This window comes from Diospyros lotus, chromosome 6 (genome assembly GCF_014633365.1).
Source record: "Diospyros lotus cultivar Yz01 chromosome 6, ASM1463336v1, whole genome shotgun sequence".
Taxonomy (NCBI): Eukaryota; Viridiplantae; Streptophyta; class Magnoliopsida; order Ericales; family Ebenaceae; genus Diospyros; species Diospyros lotus.
This window is the reverse complement of record NC_068343.1, coordinates 6,209,876-6,229,827: the sequence shown is the minus strand read 5'-3', so window position 1 is coordinate 6,229,827 and position 19,952 is coordinate 6,209,876. Positions and strand designations below refer to the sequence as shown.

The following is a 19,952-nucleotide window of genomic DNA, read 5'->3' as shown; positions in this document are numbered from 1 at the left end:
TTTTAAAATACATTTATCTAAATATATTATTAACTTAAATACTATCTAACTTTTAATTTAAAAGTTAAATTACTTAAAAACTATTGAAAAAAACACTAAGCTAAACAACCTCTTTGAACTAGGTAGAGTGGCAATTGGGGTTCCAAGACTGTTTGGCTTACCCTTTTCAACTTATAAATTGTGTAAATATTAAAAATTAACTAACATTTAAGTTAATAATGTATTTAGATAAATATATTTTAAATTATTATTTATATAATTATATATTTATTTAAAAAAATTAATAAACTATGAGAGCTAATAAAAAATTAAAATGAATATGTTATTAAATAATATAAATAAATTTTATAAAAATATTATTTTTTAATAAAAATAAATTATAAAATAATATCTAGTGATAAAAATTTTATCATTATAAATTATATACAGTTGTTTTAAAATATATTAATATAATATTTTATATTTAAATTTAAATGTAATTCATAAAAATATTAAATATATATATTATATAAAAAATTGCAGAGCGACAATAAAAGCAGCAACCGCAATATAGGTGAAGATGGAGTTAGAGGTAGAGGCTACAATGGAGACAATGATAACAACGAAACCATGACTAACAACGACGAAAGCAATAGTAATGAAGAAAGTTGGAGGCAATGGTGAAGGAGGAGATGGAGACAACAACAATAGTGATGGGGTTGTAAATGGTGGTCGAGATGGAACTGATGGAGGTGGCGACAAGAAATAAATGGGAGGAACAATTGTGGAGGCAATAATATTTAAAGGACAGAGAAAGAAATAATTAAAGTTTTAGGAAGGTAAAATGATAAATTACTTGCTCAATGCAATAAACTCCCAACAAAGTTTTTGGAAAAGGTGGGGATGAGCTTTTCTAAAATACTATTCAAACAGCGTTTAGTTTTATCAGCGTTTAAACTTTTTAATTTTTATTAAACATGTAACAAAATAAGATATACAACATTTAAGCTTCAATAACAACTTATAAATGATCAAAACGGGCCGCCAAACACCCTCTCCATTTATGCTTTTAGTGAGTCTGGCCCAAGAATGAGCGACAATTGGGTGGGTTTCGATTTGGGTTGGGTAGTTAATGACTTCTAAATTCTAAGTTTTTTTTATAATAAAATAATAAGACTGGTTCACGATTAAGATATTTCATAATGCTACATTATTATTTTAGTAAAACAGTCAAATAATTGATACCTCTAAAGTTTTGAAGGGTTGGTTAGGGGATCAGGCTTGATTGCCAATGCAAGAAGCCCAACGTGTTCTACGCGACATTTTTCTATATTTTTATTTTAGTTGGTCAAAAAATTATGGAAAAAAAAGTAAAGTGATCAAGTAGAGAAAACCAATTCGAACTAGATCCAAAAGTAAAACAACATCAAATATAAGTTCAACATAATCGAGATGTGGGCGAACAGATGAAAAAAGAAATTAGGTCTGAATTTTGTTAAAGTCAAATATAGAAAAAAGGTAAATGTGAAGATTGAGGGGGATGTCCGGAGATTTTTACCAAGTATTATTCCATCAATTACAGAAAGGTTTTGTCGAAAGAAAGGAAAAAGATAAAATAAGAGGATACTTTGATTTTTTTTAGTATTTCAATTAAATATTTTAAATAATGTCCAAATAGTAAACAATTTAACATCACTCTTTTTTTAAAAAAAAAAAAATTAAAGTGTTTCTCGAAACTTGAAAATTATTTCTTAATTTAAATTTGGGCACTAAAATTTAGCTCAAACGGAATAAGATATCTGAAGTGGAATAAAGAAAAATTTATGCCCCCAAGCCTTACAAAGGGCCATATACCCCAGAACCATGAATAATTGTACACGGATGTGATTTATGCCCCTAAAAATAGGAGGCCTAAGAAGGCGAGGAGATCAATAAAGCTAACCGACACACTTGTGTTTCAAACGATGACCAAACAGAATAATGAAATTAGAAAATGCATTCATGTGGAGCTCATTTTGCAATAATCAGTATTAGTACGTAATAATATCCAAAGACCAAAATGGTGGAGGCCTAGGAGGACGATGGACGAAGCTTGGTCTGTTGCTAGACAATGGCAAGGGTCCAAAAAAAGAACACGAATCAGGATTGTGTGGTCTTGGTCCTATATTCATGCAGACCAGACGTCTATGCAAATCCAGTACAAGTTTCTATATCTCGGAAACAAAAACTTGCTGCTGCTGCTGCTTGATTTCACATAGTTTTCACTCGCCAACTTTTTCATATTCCCAGGCAGTTCAGCAATATGCATGTGCAATGGTTAGAATCGCGTCACGAGGAAATTTAATTGAGCCAATACGAATACGCCCACAGCCAAATATAATTCACTGCATACCCAACTACTTCAAACAGTCAATGCAACAAACTCCACCCCTACAAACATGGTTATAACACCCCAAAACACTGCTAATTCCATATTTACTCGAAACTCACAACCAGATCAAGAGCTACCTAACATTTTTTCTCTTCTTTTTTTGAAATAACAAAAACAAGACCATCGAAATAGCCTTTGTACAAGGCTCCTCGCAGGTAAAGACGTCATGCTAAGTACCATGTAATCTATCATCATTTACATGATTGAGCTGATTTGATCAAAAGTCACCAGCCATAACACACCATTAGACTAGCTTTACAACTTAAGTTTGGACCTTGTCCTCCTTCCAACTGTACTTGGCTCACCCTTCCCATTTTCATCTGATTTGGAGTTGCCACGATCTTCAATCTTCTCCTCACTCTCCTTGGAGATGATTTCTTTTTGGTACTACAGAGATAAAATAGAAATTAATAATTGGTCTTTAATTAGAAGGAAATAAATAAGTTAAGATGAAGAGCAACGGACAAAAAACAGGAAAGCTACATCATGACACCAACGGAGAACAATTAACAGTTTCTTAATGTGCTCTGGTATTCTTGTGACTTTTGAGTCATTGGCATCTGGAAACAGGAACTGACCTTGAAAATTTCAAGAAAATTTAACAGGTGGAGACAAGAGATGCATACTCAAAATGTCTGATTCCAACAAATTACAACTATTTAAAGCAACGAATGTGGAGATGAAACAGACAAAGGTAGTACTACATTGCAAAAGTTACAATTCAATTTCAAATTAAGAAAACTCAGTTTTACATTCCATTAAAAGTTTATTATTATATTCCATTAAATGTAGCTCTCCTCAGAATATTGACAACTCACACAATACAAGCATTTACCTGTCACGTACTCTTCTCCAGTATAACACCCTAATGATTTTAATGTAAAAATTGTATGAACCACAATTTCTATGTGAACTGGCTGCATCAATGCAGGTTCAAGTTACACAGATATATAAAATGATTTGAAGGGGTTATTGGCATGGCATGTCACAGACATCCAACAAAATCAAACACCAAATTTCAGACTGTCCCTCTCAGATAGTGCAATTTTAATTTTTCCATTTGATGAAGTATTAATTTCAAGATAGATTACATCCATTAAGTACAAGTTGATTGTACATGTTATGAAAAAAGTTGATAGAAACTGGACACTAGTAATTCATTTATGCCCCTTTTCTTCTGGTTAAAAGTAGTTTTAAAATGACTCTCTTCCCCCCCCCCCCCCCCCCCCCCAAAAAAAAAAAAGAAGTAATTTTAACATGGAGTCACGGACAGCATAAAGAGGTACAAATCAAATTAGCAGCTCAAACCAGCATAACATCTTACTAACTGAAGAGGTCAAAAACTAAGATGAAAGTATCTTTAATCAATCTAAAGTAATAAATTATGGGAACCCAATGCACAAGAATCTCGCAATTTGGGGCCTGGTGAGGCCATAGAAGCATGCATCCTTATCCCCACATCTGGAGAGAATGCCGATTTGGTCCAGAGCAATGAACCACAGGTTGCAATCAGACAACCTTCAAACAATTGCTCCAAAGCAACCCTTCAATCGAACCAAATTGCAAGCGGAGACAATTTCCACAAGGCTCTAACAAAAACCTTTAGGCTACAAATAGAATTGTAATCATACACTCAGAAATGTAATATCAGCCTCCAATGTTCCCTCTGCTATGTTCACAACAAGAAGCCATGGCTTCCAACTTCAAGCATACTTGAAAAATAATATTTACACACGAGTAATCAAACCATTTGGCCATGGGACTGATGATTTCAATCCTATAAAAAAAATTCAAATGATTGTCAATTACAATATAAAAAATGGCATTTTTAATTTGTATAACAGAAATGTTTAAAGCTCCTCTACCTTATCTTAATATGCATTTCCACAAAACTCTACCAGTCAGAATTCTTTGTCTTTATGGCAAACATTAGAGACAAATATGTTTGAACAAGTTGAGGCTCATGTAAAGAACATGAAAAGAGGAGCAGCCACAGGAATAAGATAACAAGCAATTGAACAGTCAGGCTGTTAAATTATGTAAATAGCACCTATAAAATCATTCATTTAATATGAAACATATGTGGAATGTGATATTTTAAAATAATTGCTAACCTGGCTGTCCTCGATAACTCGACTTCCATCCACAGAGGTTACTTCTCGAATAGTTATTATCTTATCTATATACACTGTGGTTTCTTTGTCACCTTCCAGAATTTGGTCCGATGCAAGCTCGTTTTCAGCAGTTACATCAACATCCGTTTGCTGCTTCCTTTTCTTTTTAATATGTGAGTGCTCTAACAGTGTATCAGCACATCGTTTAAGCCAAGAGAAAGGAGCAGAGGCAGGAGGAGCAATATCTAATCCCTTTGCAGGTGATAGATCAAGTTCAATGCCATGGATTTCGTTATCTGACTCCAATTTAGCATGTTGTACAGCAGTCTGCTGCTTCATACTTCTTGCAGAAACTTTTTGCCTCCGACAATGTAGGTCCAATTCTTGAATCTCAGATGCAACTATTCGATCTGGGAGAACTTTCAAATCCTCCAACTTCTTCATTTGTTCAATCCGAGCCAGAATCTCTTCTCTATCTACATGCAATAGCTCCCTTTGTTTCTCCAACTTCTGTCTTTGCACCTTAAGTTCTTCAATTGAATTATTCAATTCTGACCATTCCTTGTCCCTTCTTTCCCTGTCCAAATTGATTTCTCTTCTCTCAGTATCAAGCTTTTGCATTTCTAAGTTAACTTCTTCCATTTCTTTCACCACTGTTTCCCGAAGGGAAGCAATATGCTGAAGTTCTTTCTTCTTTTCTTCCTCAAATGCATTCTCTCTTTCCCTAAGATACCTTTCAATTTCTTCACGCCTGTTTTTAATACAGTTTTCTAGCTCCCTCTTCTGCATCTCAATATCCAGCAAGAAATCTGAACGCTCTTTCTGAATCTTGCTGAACCACTCTGAACGCTCATGCTCAATTTCGCTCATGAAGTCTTGCCGGTCTCGAGAAAGTGACTCAACATCACATTTATACTGAGCCCATATTGCATCCTTCTCTGATTTAAGGCAATCACGCTCATCCTTGAGAAACTTAGTAATGGCTAGTCTCTCCTCTGCAACATGTTCCGCTTCCTTCCTTAATTCCTCTCTCTTCTCATCAATCAATTCCCACTCAGTTTCAAACCTTGCTTTCTGTGTTTTCAACTCATCTGCCTGAACCTCAAGCTCCAGCTTCTGGGCTCTAATGGCATAAATTTCTTCTTTAAGTCTCATTTCCAGAACAAGTAGATCATTTGTTTCACTTTTCATGGCCTCCACTTTCTCTTCTGCATGATCAACTTGCTTCTTTCTGTCCTCCAGTAAACCCATAGACTTCTGAAGATCAATTTTCAAATTGTTGACAACTTCTTTTTCTTTCTGCAGAAGTTCTTTGGTCACTTCAATCTCTCTTTCAGCAGCAAGCATATTTTTCTCCTTCTCATCAAGTAAATTTGTCCTCTCTGACAAATCATTCTCCTTATTTGCTGACAACCGTGATTGCACCTCCAAGTCATGTTCTTTTTCCAAGATTAGGTCCTCACGTTGAAGAAGGTCAATCTCCTTCAATTCCCAAGCACGTCTCTTGGTCTCTATGTCCTCCTCCACCAACTTTTGCTTCATCTCCAACTCTGCTTCAAATTCAGACTTCCTTGATCTCAAAGAAGCTTCATGGTTAACCATAACTTGCTTTATTCCATCCTACATTGTCCACCACAATGAAGGAAGAAAATTACATAGTAAATAAAACCATATTAAACTTTTACAAATAGATATTGTCATAAAATATTTAATAATGATGCAGCGGAGAGGATTCAAGAACACCAGCAATCAGCTAATCACAACTGGATTTGCACTGAATATATAATATTTCAACTAGCATGAAGGAAACTGACAGTAAAGAGAAAAACAAACTCACAGATTCCTCGCTGGTAATTTTTTCCTGTAGAACAAGAAGCTCTTCTTCTCTCTTTCTCAGCTCACATTCCCTCTTGATAACAGCCTGTGGGAGATTAAAAAAAATGTTAATTCAATACAGTCCATAAAATAAAAATAGTAATTCAATAAAAAAACTTACACCTAATGTTATTTCAGACAGAAAGAAATATCAGAAGAAACTTTAGTACAAATACCTCTTCCCTTGCTGACAAAGACGCTACGTTCTGTTCCAAAGTGGTTCTCTCCTCATTTAGTGTTTGAACTTCTTTCTCAATGCTTGCTTTTGATGACTCAATCGATTTCTCAAGTTGATCTAATTCTTGAGATCTATTCAAAATGTATTGCTCCCTTTGGTTCAGTAAAGATTGTCCTTCGAATAATCCATCTTGCGATTGCTGCAAAGTTTTCTTCCTCTCAAGTAAAGACTGCCTCTCAAGAAGGACATCCTTCTCTTTAGCATCACATCTGAACCATTTAGAGTGCACAGAAATACATACAATTCAGAAAAAAAGGACAACCATTTTACTTGCACAGGAAAACCGACATTAACACATCAAAATGAGTAAATAAGACATCAAAATGAGTAAACCGAATTCAGTAGTTAGTGAAACCATTTAAAACATAAAAACTTTGCAACCAAATCCCTGACACATGTATGGTAGAAAGAGAACAAGTTATAGCAATTAATGACAGCAACACTCTAATGGACAGTTTTAAGTGTACTTCAGGGAAAATGGATACAAACAGAGGACTTCCACTCAATAATGACAACATGTGTTGTTCATCTGAACTAGAAGGATTCAGGTCTGCTATGCCTTCCATTCATCTCTATGTTCTAGTCAGTTTTGTCTTTTCTTTTTCTTTATATATGTAATGTTTAGTTTTAATTATTTTTCCATTGTTTTATTTTGTCCCGTTCCCCACCTGATGGGAAGGCTTGTGATTGTTGTTATTATATTATTTTGTACCTTTGCAAGTGTCTGGCAGCTATCTTGAAATGTCAGGCCTCCATTTTTAATAAGCCACAAATGTATTGGCCAAACCAAACAGAACAAGGGAAGCGATGTGGGCAACTTTAGCAAAAGTGATATAATTAGGAGACAGGGGGGTTATAAAAAGGCATACTCTGCTTTGAATGAAATCATACGCCTCCTGAGATCATCTTCGCGTGCTTCCACTTCATGTAACTTCCTTTCAGCAGCTCGGCGATACCGGTTGGCTTCTACTTCTAAAGACTCTGCTGCACGCAGCTTTTCCTCAGCATCAGAAAACTTCTTCTGAGCATCTTCTACCATATTTCGTGCCTCAGAAAGTTTACTATCAGCTGCAACTTTTGCTTCAGCACATTCTGCACGCATCTCATGCAATGCCTTCTCAATCTAGGGGGGGAGGAAACTAAATTAGAAACAAAGGTAATACAGAACACACATGGAACTTGTGGAAGGACTATTTGGACAGGCATACATTAGCAATACACTCTTTTTCAATTCCAAGAGTCTTCCTCAGATTCTCCTCCCGCTTCCTGGCTTCAGCTAGAGCAGATGCACGTGCAGCTTGCTCCCGCTTATACATTAATTCAGTGGATTCAGCAGAGGCTTTAATTTCCTCATATTTTGAAACCAATTGCTTCTTTTCCAAAATGAGAAGACCCATGTGGTGTTGATGGTTATAGATCTACAACAAATTGTGATGGCCCATACACGGTTAGCTATGAAAACAAAAACCACCATGAAACTAAGTCCTATTGGGAAATTGCTAAGGATTCATAAAACTTCCAAGCAATTCACATTCACTAACCAAACAAATTGGCTAGTGCATGGAAACATGTTTAATCATTTGAGGTTATTAACAGCCATACTCCAGAATGACATGTGATTCCTGCTAATTTACCCTTTTTCCAAAATATCAGTGATAAAAGCAAAACTGTATGTAACACGCCAAGGGGATGCGAACAAACAGTAAAATTAACTAAAGCAGTACGTTTTATCAAAAGCAAGGGGCCCAATAGAGAGTCAAGAAACAATTAAACCTCCAAACCATTAGCATTCCGACAACAAAAGGCAGCAAAAAAGACAAAAAGAATTCGAATATAGAAGTCAATGTGCTAGTTTACTGGCAAGCAGTCAATCAATTGCGAAAGAAGAAGCAGGAGGGAAATTGAGAGACCTCAGATTCAAGCTTGGCAATATAGGCGATGAGAGCAGCTTTGTCCCGGCGTTTGATGGAGTCCTCATCGAAGCCGGCGTCTCGGAGGCGTTTCCAGATTGCGTCGTCGGAGAGAGGGGTCCGCAAAGCGCCGGAGGCAGGTGTGGATGGAGTGATGGGCAAGCGGGCCGAGAGAGGAGGACTGGCCATGAGTTCCCGACGGATGATCAAGAAACCCTAGATTCTCCTCCAAGCTTTGGGAGACTTTCTATATGGGTTTGTATTTGTGGGAGTTCTGATCTGTCCCAGCCAGAAAGTGGAAACTCCTCCTCTCCACTCTCTCACACTTCTTTATTCTCGTCCCCGAACCTTTTTTTTCTTTTACTTTCGCATCTCTCTCACTCTCTCTACTTCTTTCTTTCTTCTTTCTTTGACACCCCCACCCACCCCCCAAGTGAGAGAAGAAGAGAGACACACAGGGAGCGCAATTGAATTTGAACTCGGCTTCCACCATTGCGTAATTAAAAAACACGATGCTGGCCAACGACGTCGTATCGACTTTGCTCTCTTTTCTCCGCCCTGGTTCTCATGTCTCAACTTCCCAAGGGTTAAATAAAGATCGACTTGACTGATGCCTAAAAATCTAAAAGATCTTTTTTTTCTCTTTTTTTTTTTTTTTTTTTTTGGGGGGGGGGGGGGGGGGGCATGCGTTTGCAATCGAACTCCAATTTGGCAGTTAAAACTTCTTGCTTTGTTGAGCAAGAATGAGGCAGCAAGAGCTTCGCTGTGACCAAAATCAACGGAACCGAATAAGATTATTAGAAAGTTTTTTACTTTTTGTTAAAAAAAAGAGTACAAGTGGACATGTACAATGCTCTCTAGTCTCTCCCTCTCCTCCATTATAATATATAAATATAAATATACTCCTCCTCGTTCAAATTTTATTTACAACCCTTGACATTGCAAAGTCCCAACCAACCAACATTATTTAACGCCAAAGCGGTGAAATTAATTAATCTGTCATTCACAGAAGGCCATGTTCGTACAAAACATTTAAAAAATATATAAAAAAAAAAAAAGCTCTATAGGTCGGAAAATTCCTTCTTTTTCCGGTAGGCGTCACTTAGCCAGTCCTCGATCAGCTTGATTTCAGATGCCCTCTGCTCCAGTAACCAGTCAGGATCCTCCGCAGTTGCTGCTCGCAAATCCAGGTGATGAGCACCTGAGGAGGTGAGGGAAACGACCAAGTGAATCTCTCTCAGCAGTACAAGACTTGCTGGGCTAAATTACCAGCAACAAGTATTTTCAAAACCTTGTACCAGAAAATAAATTTTCAGGAAAGCTGCACTGTGTACGTTGATGGCCTACTACTTACTGCACAAGTCATCTTTTATAAGATTCCTATTTAGTTTCTGGCTCATTTCTTAGTCATTTCCTCTATATTTTCTAGTTCTAGCGGCCTATCAAGAAGGGGGAAAAAAACAGCCATGTCATCCAAACCAATCATCTAACTGCCATGATGAAGACCCAAATAGTATGGCTGCATAGAGTTCACAAAGCTAATAACAACGAAGAAGCTCATATACCAAAGACACAGTCGATCTCCTATTTTTGCATATATGTATACGCACAATCAATCAATCCCTAATTTCTATATATCAAATCATCTTCAAAAAAATTCCCCAAATAGAATATGTGAACCGAGAAAAACAAGGAATGATTCTCTCAGTCAACAAATACCAGTTAACTTTTGCCACCTGTACAGCTAATCCTAATAGCAGCATCACTAATCTTGGCCTTTGACGGCATAGTCCATATTCACTTCAACACAAACTAGATCCATATGTTTTTTTCTTGACAAAAACCAAAAACCTAGGTTTGCTGGGATAATACAAATTGCAAAACTGAACTACTAGGTAAAGACATTTAGCAAGTTGCTCACCAAACTGGACAACCCATTTGGTTGGCCACACAAGCTCTTAAATGCTCTGCACCCAAATTCTAAGCCAAATTTTTAATAATTACATGTAGGACTGATAATTAGGAATAGCATGGAAATGAAAGTTCTTTTTTTTTTTTTTTTTTTATCGCATGGAAATGGAAGTCACTGAAGGGTTAGACCATGGGAGTCAGGAGAACGCAAAGCTAGTTGAAGAACCAGTTAATAGATGAAACATTTTTCACATGGTTATACACTGAATTGAATTTGAATATATGGCCAGTGGCTAACTAACCTTTATAAAGATAGTTGGATGAACAACACCTCAAATACAGTATGCTGAGGATAGGCCCAATGAACAACCAAAGAGTTACTAAATTTCCATTAATCAACAATATTATCCAATATATTGATAAATGTGGACAACAAGAGCATGATGAATGGAAGAACAGAAGAATAGCATTATAAATGAATGAATGATGTATATTATGCAATAAAGAAAATGCATAACAAATGAGAGGCATACAGCAAAACATTCGGCTACCAGCAATATGAGAAGTTACACATTCCAAAATGAATTAAAAGTTAGGCCATGATCCAGATATGGATGCACCACCCATAGATCAAGATTCTTATGCTTGCATTCACTTTGATTGTCTTAATACTGCGGTGGAAGGTGCCAATGGAACTAATTGAACAAAACTATCTTTATTGCATCTTAAGGGCAATGGTTAGCATTACCAAAGATATTTAAGCTAATCTTTTCTTAGTACGACTTAATCTTCTAGTTTTACCAAACATCGTCCACATTTTTATTTTACTAAATTTAGATTCCATGCATTTGGCTTTCAGCCTACTTAGCATAAAACCTTTAGATTCTAAAGTGTTCTTCCATATCTAAATATAGTATTCATGCCTTCTTTTGTCTCAGATACCAACACAATGTCATCTTCACAGAGCATACACAATGGCACCCCTGTCAGGATATATTTAGTGAGTTCATCAATTACTAGACCAAATAGGTAAATTAATGCAAATCCTTAATGAAATCCCATTGTAACAAGAAAAATATCAATATCTCCCCACAAGTTTTGACGTGAGTTTTTGCTCCATACATGTTTCTAATAACCTATATATAAGCAATTCAAACTCATTTCTTCTCTAAAATCCATCATAAGACTTCTCTACAAACAGTGTCATAAGCTGTGAACACCATATGTAAATCATTTTGTTTATCTCTATACCCTTTCTATCAAGCGCCTCAACGAATATATAGTTTCCACTGTTTGCCTGCTAGGCATTTTCCATATCAAGTTAGTTAATTCCAAATACATTTTTGAAAAGTAAAGAGTATTTTGTTTAAAATATCATACAGCATACAGTTCCCATGGACATGCCAAGATTAAGGACTTCAATATGATGCACCATAGAAACTAGAAATAATCTTTGAACTTCATGCTTTTGCAGGAAAGGAGTTAATCAGGCGGTATACTTGACTGGTCACTTCTGTTTTATTTTCTTATGTAATTTTTGCAGTGCAAGAAAATAGTAGGCCTTAAGGGTTTATAGGATTTACTTTTAAGAGATTATTTTTTGTTTCCTCATTCTTTGCGGCCAATGAAAGGTGTTCTCCTATCCTTTCTTCTTTTATTCACTTCCTAGATGGGTTTATAAACATAAAGCTTCCTGTTCGTCTTATTTGCTTCCTTTGTAAATATATAGGTTTTCCTTTTTCTTTTTTGCTCTTAATATGCTCAGGGATTACCTCCTTTATGGAGCTTCTCTTTTATGATACCATTATATATCATAAACAATTGATAAGAGAGAAGATGAAAATGCAATTCCAGAGAAAGATGGCATTATTCTAGAATTACCTCTTTCTGTGACAAGAGCAATGATACTTTCAGATACATCCTCCAGAACACTGCAACAGAAATTTCACATCATGATGAAAACCTACATGATAACTATTTTGACGGCACTATTATCACATAAACAACCAAGAGACTACCTGCCACCACTCCAAGGATCCAATAGGCCATTTGAGAAAATGATGTTGCTCCCAAACTTTTTTAAGGCAGTCTTAAAATCCTTCACGTGGAAAGCACAAAACATCAAGCTCAAAGTACAGGATTCAAGAATCTTAAATATCCATGCATGATGAGGAATACAATACAAGATTAAAGGCAACCTCAATGATGAGGAACTACAAAAATATAAAAGTCACTGCTAAACAGCAGCACAAATGGTTACTCCCTGCCCCCCCTCCTCTCTCTCCTCTTGGGTTCAGAAAGGGCTTTATAAACTGGTAAATAAAGTATAGCCGATAGGAACTGGATATTATAATTTAACCAATGAAGACATTATTGCTCCTAGACTGTCTCTGATTCTAAAAAGTATGTCCTGAGACATCACCTCAAATAAAATTTACCAATCAATTCCATTTAGGGAATAAATGACATCCTGCACATAAAATTTCCTATCCTCATTAACTAGAACCAAAATTAATCCAAACTGAAAGTTGATTCCGAAACAGATAATTGTTACTAGTATGAAATTATAAGCTATAGAAGGAGGTTAAGTATCAAGAATTCAAGTGGAAAAGTATTTATGTTACAATTTTTCTTCTTTTTTTTCAATATGAAGGAAGAAATAAGCCATCTTCACTTTCTATCAACTCTTTTGTTTAATAAATGATTCTTTTATTTTTATTGACCCAACATAGAAACTAACTATAATCCATATCTTATTATGTGGGGTCGACTACATGAATCCTAACTCATTAATCATTCTATCTATAACCTTATCTTCTGTAAGGCTCATAAAACTCATATCATATCACCTAATTAAAGAGAAATAGAAAAAGTAAAAAAAAGGATATTGTGAAGGTTGCCTCACACAGGAACCTTGAGTCATAACAGCTAGGTTTAGCATAGATGTCAGTAGAATGCAGGGACCTTGGTGGTAATAGATGATAAGAAAAAAATATTGTTAATTAATCACAATACATGCAAAATTCCAAACCACTTAGAAACCCATAAACCACTATTCTCTTACATGTCCACCAAATTCTATGGTTATCCAGTTAGGCCTTGGTTTGACACGGAATATCTTCCAGCAGTCCTCTTCATAAGAAGTGTAGTTATAGTCAAAAGTTGGAAACATGCTAGTCTGTTGACTGCTAGACATTGGCATAACCATCTCAGTGCAAGCCTGCAAATGAAAAAGAGACGAAACTAAAATATTTTGGATCAATGTGACCTGTGTGAGCAAAATTTTTTCACACCATAATTAAAAACCACTTCTCATTTGATTAGAGGGTTTATATGGATATCACAGAATTTGTAGACCTGCCAGTTCCAACCATCCAAGCCATGTGGGTCATCATCCAGCTGAAAGCAGTCGACTTCTCCAGTGTAATTGTAATACACATTTACTCCTTCAAATATACGCTCCAGAATGCTAGTTCCCTCAGGACAATTGTCAATCTTTCTGCAAACCTAGAAAAAAAAAAAAAAGAGTGATGGTGAATAAATATGTAGTAGGAATTGGATATAAGCACTTTCCGCTCAGGTGGATGAACAAGAGATATGCTAAGAAATGCTAAATACTGGCCAGTAAGAATTGCCTTTTCGCTTAGTGATTTAACCAGGGAGTGGGTAACATCCCCCCACCCCCCAATAAAAATAAAAAAGAAACAAAAACAAAACATACTGCTAACAGAAATAGTATATGGAACAACCCCCCCCTAAAATTCACGTTAATTTAACTTGGCCCCTACTGATCAAGTTCAGCTATCTTTACAAAATAAGTTTTTCTTAGAGATAAGAGCAGTAATAATGACAAATCAAATACATGCACAAGAAACTCAAACTTTTTCCATGGTGTCAATTAGACCAGCCTCAATTACCAGTAAGCATCACTGTATAATATAAAGTAGATAGGGCCCTGTATCGAGTTCTTGCCCTTCTTAGGATGACTAGTATCAAGTGCATAATCATAGTACCAAAATAGGGTGTACTTAGTGCATGGTGCTCCCCGCTTTGTGAGGGTTGGGGAAAGGGTTATAACTGGACCCAACTCTCCCCTTGTTTTTTATGTAAAGAGGCTGATTCCAGAACTTGAACTAGTGACCTTCTAGTAAAAAACAAGCAACCTTACCATAGCTACCAAGGCATCATAAAGTTTCTGTATGCCCCAACTAACCTCTTTTATAGGGTTTCCTGGTAAAGGCATCATAAAGTTTGCTGGATATGGATAGTTCACCATTGCCAAATAACTATAAGCCGAATCCAACCAGTCAAGAAGGTCATCTGCGCTTCCAAGTTTCCTGCCATTCATTTTCTACAGGATCAGTGTTGATCAACAGAGAATAGAAAACAATTTGACATTGGTATAGCAAGAGCATGCCCATTAATATGGGATTGACAATCAAAACTGCTTGAGCATGTTCTTACTGACAAAAGTGGAAAGTCTTGGTAAGTTCCAGAAGGCCATCATTTTTCTGACTCTCAAGTACAATTACATTCCAAGACTCTTTTATAGTGTTGAAGCAGCTATTACTTTCACGCTGTCCAGGTAACAGCAAAGCAGTCTCAAATGCAGAAGATTTGCACACAATTCAAAAGAAGATAAAAAGGACCAGGATAAGGTTTGAAGAGAACAGACTCTGAAACTATTTGATACAATGTCATAAAATGTTTCCGGAGGTACAATATCTTCAAATTGTAAAATTGGTGCTGAAGAAGCAAGTGCACCGATCGCCACATGTGGATATTTGAGTCTCATCCATGCTGCCAACACTGTTCCATTCACGAGACAAACATTCAAAATATACCACACCCCTCTGTTGTACGCAAGTGGACAGAAAAAGAAGGGGGGAAAAGGAACTATTTTGAGTTCGTCCTCTGTACAACTAAAATACGAGGGAATAGTGTCTTACTTCCACCATATGAACCACCAAATAACACTACAGGGGAAGCCTGAGCGGACAAATTCCGCTTCAGGTCAGTAAGCAACACGGCAAAATCAGCAATCGCTTGCTCGGCTGTCAAATGCGATAAAGTAGTAGCATTCCTATATGCCTCCTCTCCACTTCCATAGGGCATTGACCCACCATAGTACCGATGCTGCCAATAAAATTCCCAAGTCATATGAAGTACACCCCAGAGTAACTAACGGCAAAAATCATCTCTGCAACTTCTAACAACGTAAACGACTAAATAAATAGGCACGGCTTGAATTGAAACATTGAGAAATAAAATTAGCGCAATCAATTTGTCTGGTCTGGGAACCCTAGACCAAACAAATGCACTCGATAAAATTCTTTTTATGATCTTACCTCAGGGAAGATGACCATGGCGCCAAAGCGGGGGGCCAGTTCCCAGACGAAACCGGTGTTTTCGGCGAACCACTCGATGTTACCCTCGTTTCCACAGTAGAAAAAGATCGGACCCATGCGAGTTGGGCCTGACCAGTGATCGGTGTTGATGAGGTAGCGCTGGGAGAACGTCGGGAGATCGGCGAAGCTGAAGTGATCGAGTCGCTGCTCGAAGTACCGAGTCTCGTATTGGTATTGATTCTGCGTACTAGTCAACGGACCTTTGTTGAATGAGCGCCAGAAGTTTCTGGGGAAGCGAGGGACCGATTTGGCGGAGGATCGGAAGGGCAACGATTCTGATGAGGAGAGGAAGAGCAGGAATATAACAATCGAAGAGATGGTGATCGGCTGCGTCGCCATCTCCGAGTTTGGTCAGTAGGCAGTATGACTGTGTATGAGTGGCTGCTTGGTGCTTCGTCGACGAAGCTAAACTGTGAAACCGCCGGACAGACACAGCCGATAATTCCACTTGACCGTTACCGTCACCGACCTGTTCGGTTGACATCTCAACTCTGGTTGCCCCCGTGCCTCCAACGTGACCACCTATTTTCTTTTCTTATTTTAAATATTCAATTTAAATGTTATTTCACAAATAAGTTATAATCCTTACAAATTCATAGTAGTTTTGTTAAATAATTAATTTTAAATAAAATTAATATAAAGTTATACATATCACATCAATTTATAAAGATTATTTTTTAAATTTATTTGTAATTATAAAATTTTTAACTTTTTTTTCTATCAAAAATCATAAATAACAGTTAACATTAACCCAATTTTTCAATCTCAAGTGAATGGAATAAGAAATTTTTAATATATTTGAATCAATACAAGATAATTAATCAAGTAAAACTAGATAATTGAGGTATAATACATTAATTAAAGTATATTAAATATTCTTAATCTTCAGGAGTGCAGTAGAAAAATTAGACATCGACTTTGGTTATTTATACAAAAATTATGAATGGTTAAAAAATATCTCGAAAACTTTTTAAATTTTTTTTCTTAAAAATATTAACCATTACTCAGATATGTTTCAATAAATCGATCTAATTCTTAAACAATATACAATTTTAAGCTTTTAAATAATTTTATTAATTAATAATAAATGTATCCCGTTCTAATAAAATTATTATAAAATTAAAAAAATATATTATTTAAAAATACGATGCATTTATCAAAGTCTAAGGATAATCATTATCTCAGTTATTGCCACTGTAGATATATTTTAAAAATAACAAAAATATATATAAGTTAGTAAAATTTTCCAAAAAAAATTAAACCATGAATAAGTTTTGTACCAATAATTCAAGTCGGACAAAAAAATAGAATTTAGTCAAAAATTAAAAGCCGAAAACTACGAAGAATTGGAATCTCCCATTAGTTGGGCATCTGGCTATTTTAATTGAGCTCGTGTTATGGCTTCAGTAAAAAAAAATAATAGAATAAATTTCTCAGCTAATGAGAGGTAGACATGATTTGATGTATTAGTATAAAGTGGATTAGTCCAATAGCTATAACTCTCAAAATGACTATCCCAATAAAATAATAATAATATTATAACAAAACTTTAATAAAAAAAATATTACCAAAATAAGGTGAAATAACAGCCTCACGATAAATTGGCTGTATGGGTATGGCACGATCGAACATATACATATACAGACAAAGGAAAGGTGGAAACATGGGCGGGCGTCAAAAAGGGGATGATTGCTGCATCGTCGGTACATTGAATCCCATGTTTAACAAGTCATGTCCGTGTTGATCTGATATTGCGAAGCATCAAAAGAAAGAAAACGATAAAAGAGATCAAGAAAGGACAATCATACGATGATTAGATTGGGCTTTAGTTGGTTTGATTAGTAAGTAGAATGATAAGAGTGGGAAAAAGTTTGGGCCAAACCCAGTCCCACCGATTAAGATTTATGTTAAATTTTTAATGAATATTAAATTTACCAACACCCAGTAGATTAATTACTACAGTAACCTTCCTTCGTAAGCGTGGATTGTTAGGACAACGAGAGAAGAGGCTACTGGCTACTGCGGGTGGCTATGAAAATAACTGGTGCGGAATGAGGGCCCAAGTTCACGTGGGCAGGTTGTCGCTTGTGGGTGTAGCGTGCCGCCCACAGGGTCCGGGGCATGGCCCATGCTCCAAACAAATGCAGTGTAGGTAAGTCACTTGAAAACAGAAACTAGTAGCCTAGTCGTAGCAGGTGCCCCGTTTGTTCGCTTGGCCTGTCATTTCTGCACGGATGACGTGTCCATTTTTTAATGATAAGGTAAAGGTTTTATAATTTTTAGTGTTTAGACTCAAATTCATATATATTGTGTGGAATATTTTTTTTTTAAAAATTTATTGTCTGTTTCATTTAATTTGTAATTGATGTAGTTTATGGATTTGTAATTTAAAATTTGAATTGATTGTATTGGGTGATTGACTATTAAATTATATCTTACAATTTTTATTTTTATTTTTATCATTTTTACTACCTATCCCTTTCTTTATTAGGCAGAATGAGGTGTTTTCGTTTTTTTTCTTTTCATTTCTATGGTGTGAGGTTTTAGAATTCAAGATTTTTTTTATTGTCTATAAAATCAAACTAGGTATATATTTTGGTACAATTATCATTAAAAGAATAAACATATGTTATTATGTTAAACTAGCTCATAATAATTATAAAAATAACGCAATTGAATCATTTTGATAATATAATAATATCCATCATTATACAAAAATATTAAAAATTTAAAAAAAATTAATTCTTTTTGTAAAAAAAAAACTTTTAAACATAACATAAAATATAAAATAACCTTAGAGATCGATGATGATATAATAAGAAATAAGGATAATTGATGTTGCAAGGGAATGAAACTTGGAACATCAAAAAAAAAAAAATTGAGTGATATTAATTGTTGAACATTAACATGCAATGAACACAGATTGAGGAATAATTAAGGTGTCAACTAAGAATAATCACATAATTATTCAATACGTGCTAAATTAATATAATAAAAATAAATAAATAATATTATTCTACAAATAAATCATTGATATCAAAATAATATTCGAGAGCCTTTTAACATGCATGAATGGGGGGGGATCGAGTAAGAGTGTGAAGGTAGCTCTATAATTAGGGAATCATATGAAATGAAATATTCTTGAAGAATATATGTATATAATGTTGGGCATGGTGGAAAGCAAGTGAAAAGTAGTGAGTGTGTCACTTGGGAAATTAAGAAACCGATACCCTAGAATAATGTTTTAATTTTAAAACATTATAATTAATTAATTTTGAAATCCATCGTTCCTTTACTTGTGAGGATAAAAATTCCATTTACTTTTTCTTTTGTAACAAAGTCAAAAAAACATGAGAACAAAAATAAAACATCTAGATCAGTAGATATGCACACGTGTAGAATTTCTACTAATAGCTAGTGTATTCATTAAATGTATGTATATTATTGCGTGCATCAACCCTTCAAATATTATTTATTCCACCAAATCCCAATTCAAGGAATCGTAGGGTGTACCAGGAGAGGAGACCATTTCTTCTTCTTCTTCTTCTTCTTCTTCTTCCTCTTCAGTATGGTAGCATTGAATTGCATATTATTAAATTTCTAATTGAGTTGACGAAGATACCATATAATTATAAGGGGTTTGCTTCCTGCCCAAATCACGCAATAAGGACATCCTCTCCATTTATGTACATTTCTTCTCCCATCAACCTATCATTCTAATAATTCTAATCTAACTTTAATCAAAGGCACAAAATCATTTAACACCATCAATTTACGTACTAATACCGCTTTTGGAAATAAGAATGAGATTGAAAGTTTCCAATAATCATTTTTTGTCATAATAATTATGAACAATTAATTATGATATATTTGATTTTGTTTTTTACTGGGTGGGGTACATACCATTTAACTATTTTAGTTATATTTTGTTGCAAATTAAATTTTGCGTGTATAGTACCATCTAATCATTAATTATGCACAAATGTAAAGTGGAATGTTGTATTTTGTTTTTTTCACGCCAAACATATTTACCATTTTAAGCATTATTATTATTATTCATAAGATGGCATTGCCGCAAGGATTTTA

At 35.3% G+C, this 19,952-nt stretch overlaps 2 protein-coding genes across 4 annotated transcripts; both read right to left on the bottom strand.

The window, feature by feature from the left end:
• Nucleotides 1–2,296: 2,296 nt before the first annotated feature.
• LOC127804225 (protein CROWDED NUCLEI 4) lies at nucleotides 2,297–9,017 on the bottom strand. 2 transcript variants are annotated; one of them, XM_052341036.1, is made up of 7 exons: nucleotides 8,548–9,017; nucleotides 7,846–8,055; nucleotides 7,507–7,760; nucleotides 6,576–6,846; nucleotides 6,362–6,445; nucleotides 4,525–6,144; nucleotides 2,297–2,797 (listed from the first exon to the last, which is right to left on the bottom strand). In XM_052341036.1, exons 1-7 carry the CDS (start codon nucleotides 8,734–8,736, stop codon nucleotides 2,666–2,668), a joined length of 2,760 nt encoding a protein of 919 aa, XP_052196996.1. In that variant the 5' UTR covers nucleotides 8,737–9,017; the 3' UTR covers nucleotides 2,297–2,665. The 2 variants fall into 2 exon arrangements, with proteins under 2 accessions (XP_052196996.1, XP_052196997.1); XM_052341037.1 differs by lacking the exon at nucleotides 2,297–2,797 and adding an exon at nucleotides 3,663–4,187.
• Nucleotides 9,018–9,529: 512 nt separating this feature from the next.
• On the bottom strand, nucleotides 9,530–16,355 carry LOC127804226 (uncharacterized). 2 transcript variants are annotated; one of them, XM_052341040.1, is made up of 11 exons: nucleotides 15,807–16,355; nucleotides 15,408–15,594; nucleotides 15,134–15,267; nucleotides 14,923–15,035; nucleotides 14,672–14,795; nucleotides 13,816–13,965; nucleotides 13,523–13,678; nucleotides 12,477–12,556; nucleotides 12,340–12,389; nucleotides 10,761–10,804; nucleotides 9,530–9,748 (listed from the first exon to the last, which is right to left on the bottom strand). In XM_052341040.1, exons 1-10 carry the CDS (start codon nucleotides 16,203–16,205, stop codon nucleotides 10,791–10,793), a joined length of 1,407 nt encoding a protein of 468 aa, XP_052197000.1. In that variant the 5' UTR covers nucleotides 16,206–16,355; the 3' UTR covers nucleotides 9,530–9,748; nucleotides 10,761–10,790. The 2 variants fall into 2 exon arrangements, with proteins under 2 accessions (XP_052197000.1, XP_052196998.1); XM_052341038.1 differs by lacking the exon at nucleotides 10,761–10,804 and having other exon boundaries at nucleotides 15,807–16,354.
• Nucleotides 16,356–19,952: the final 3,597 nt, after the last annotated feature.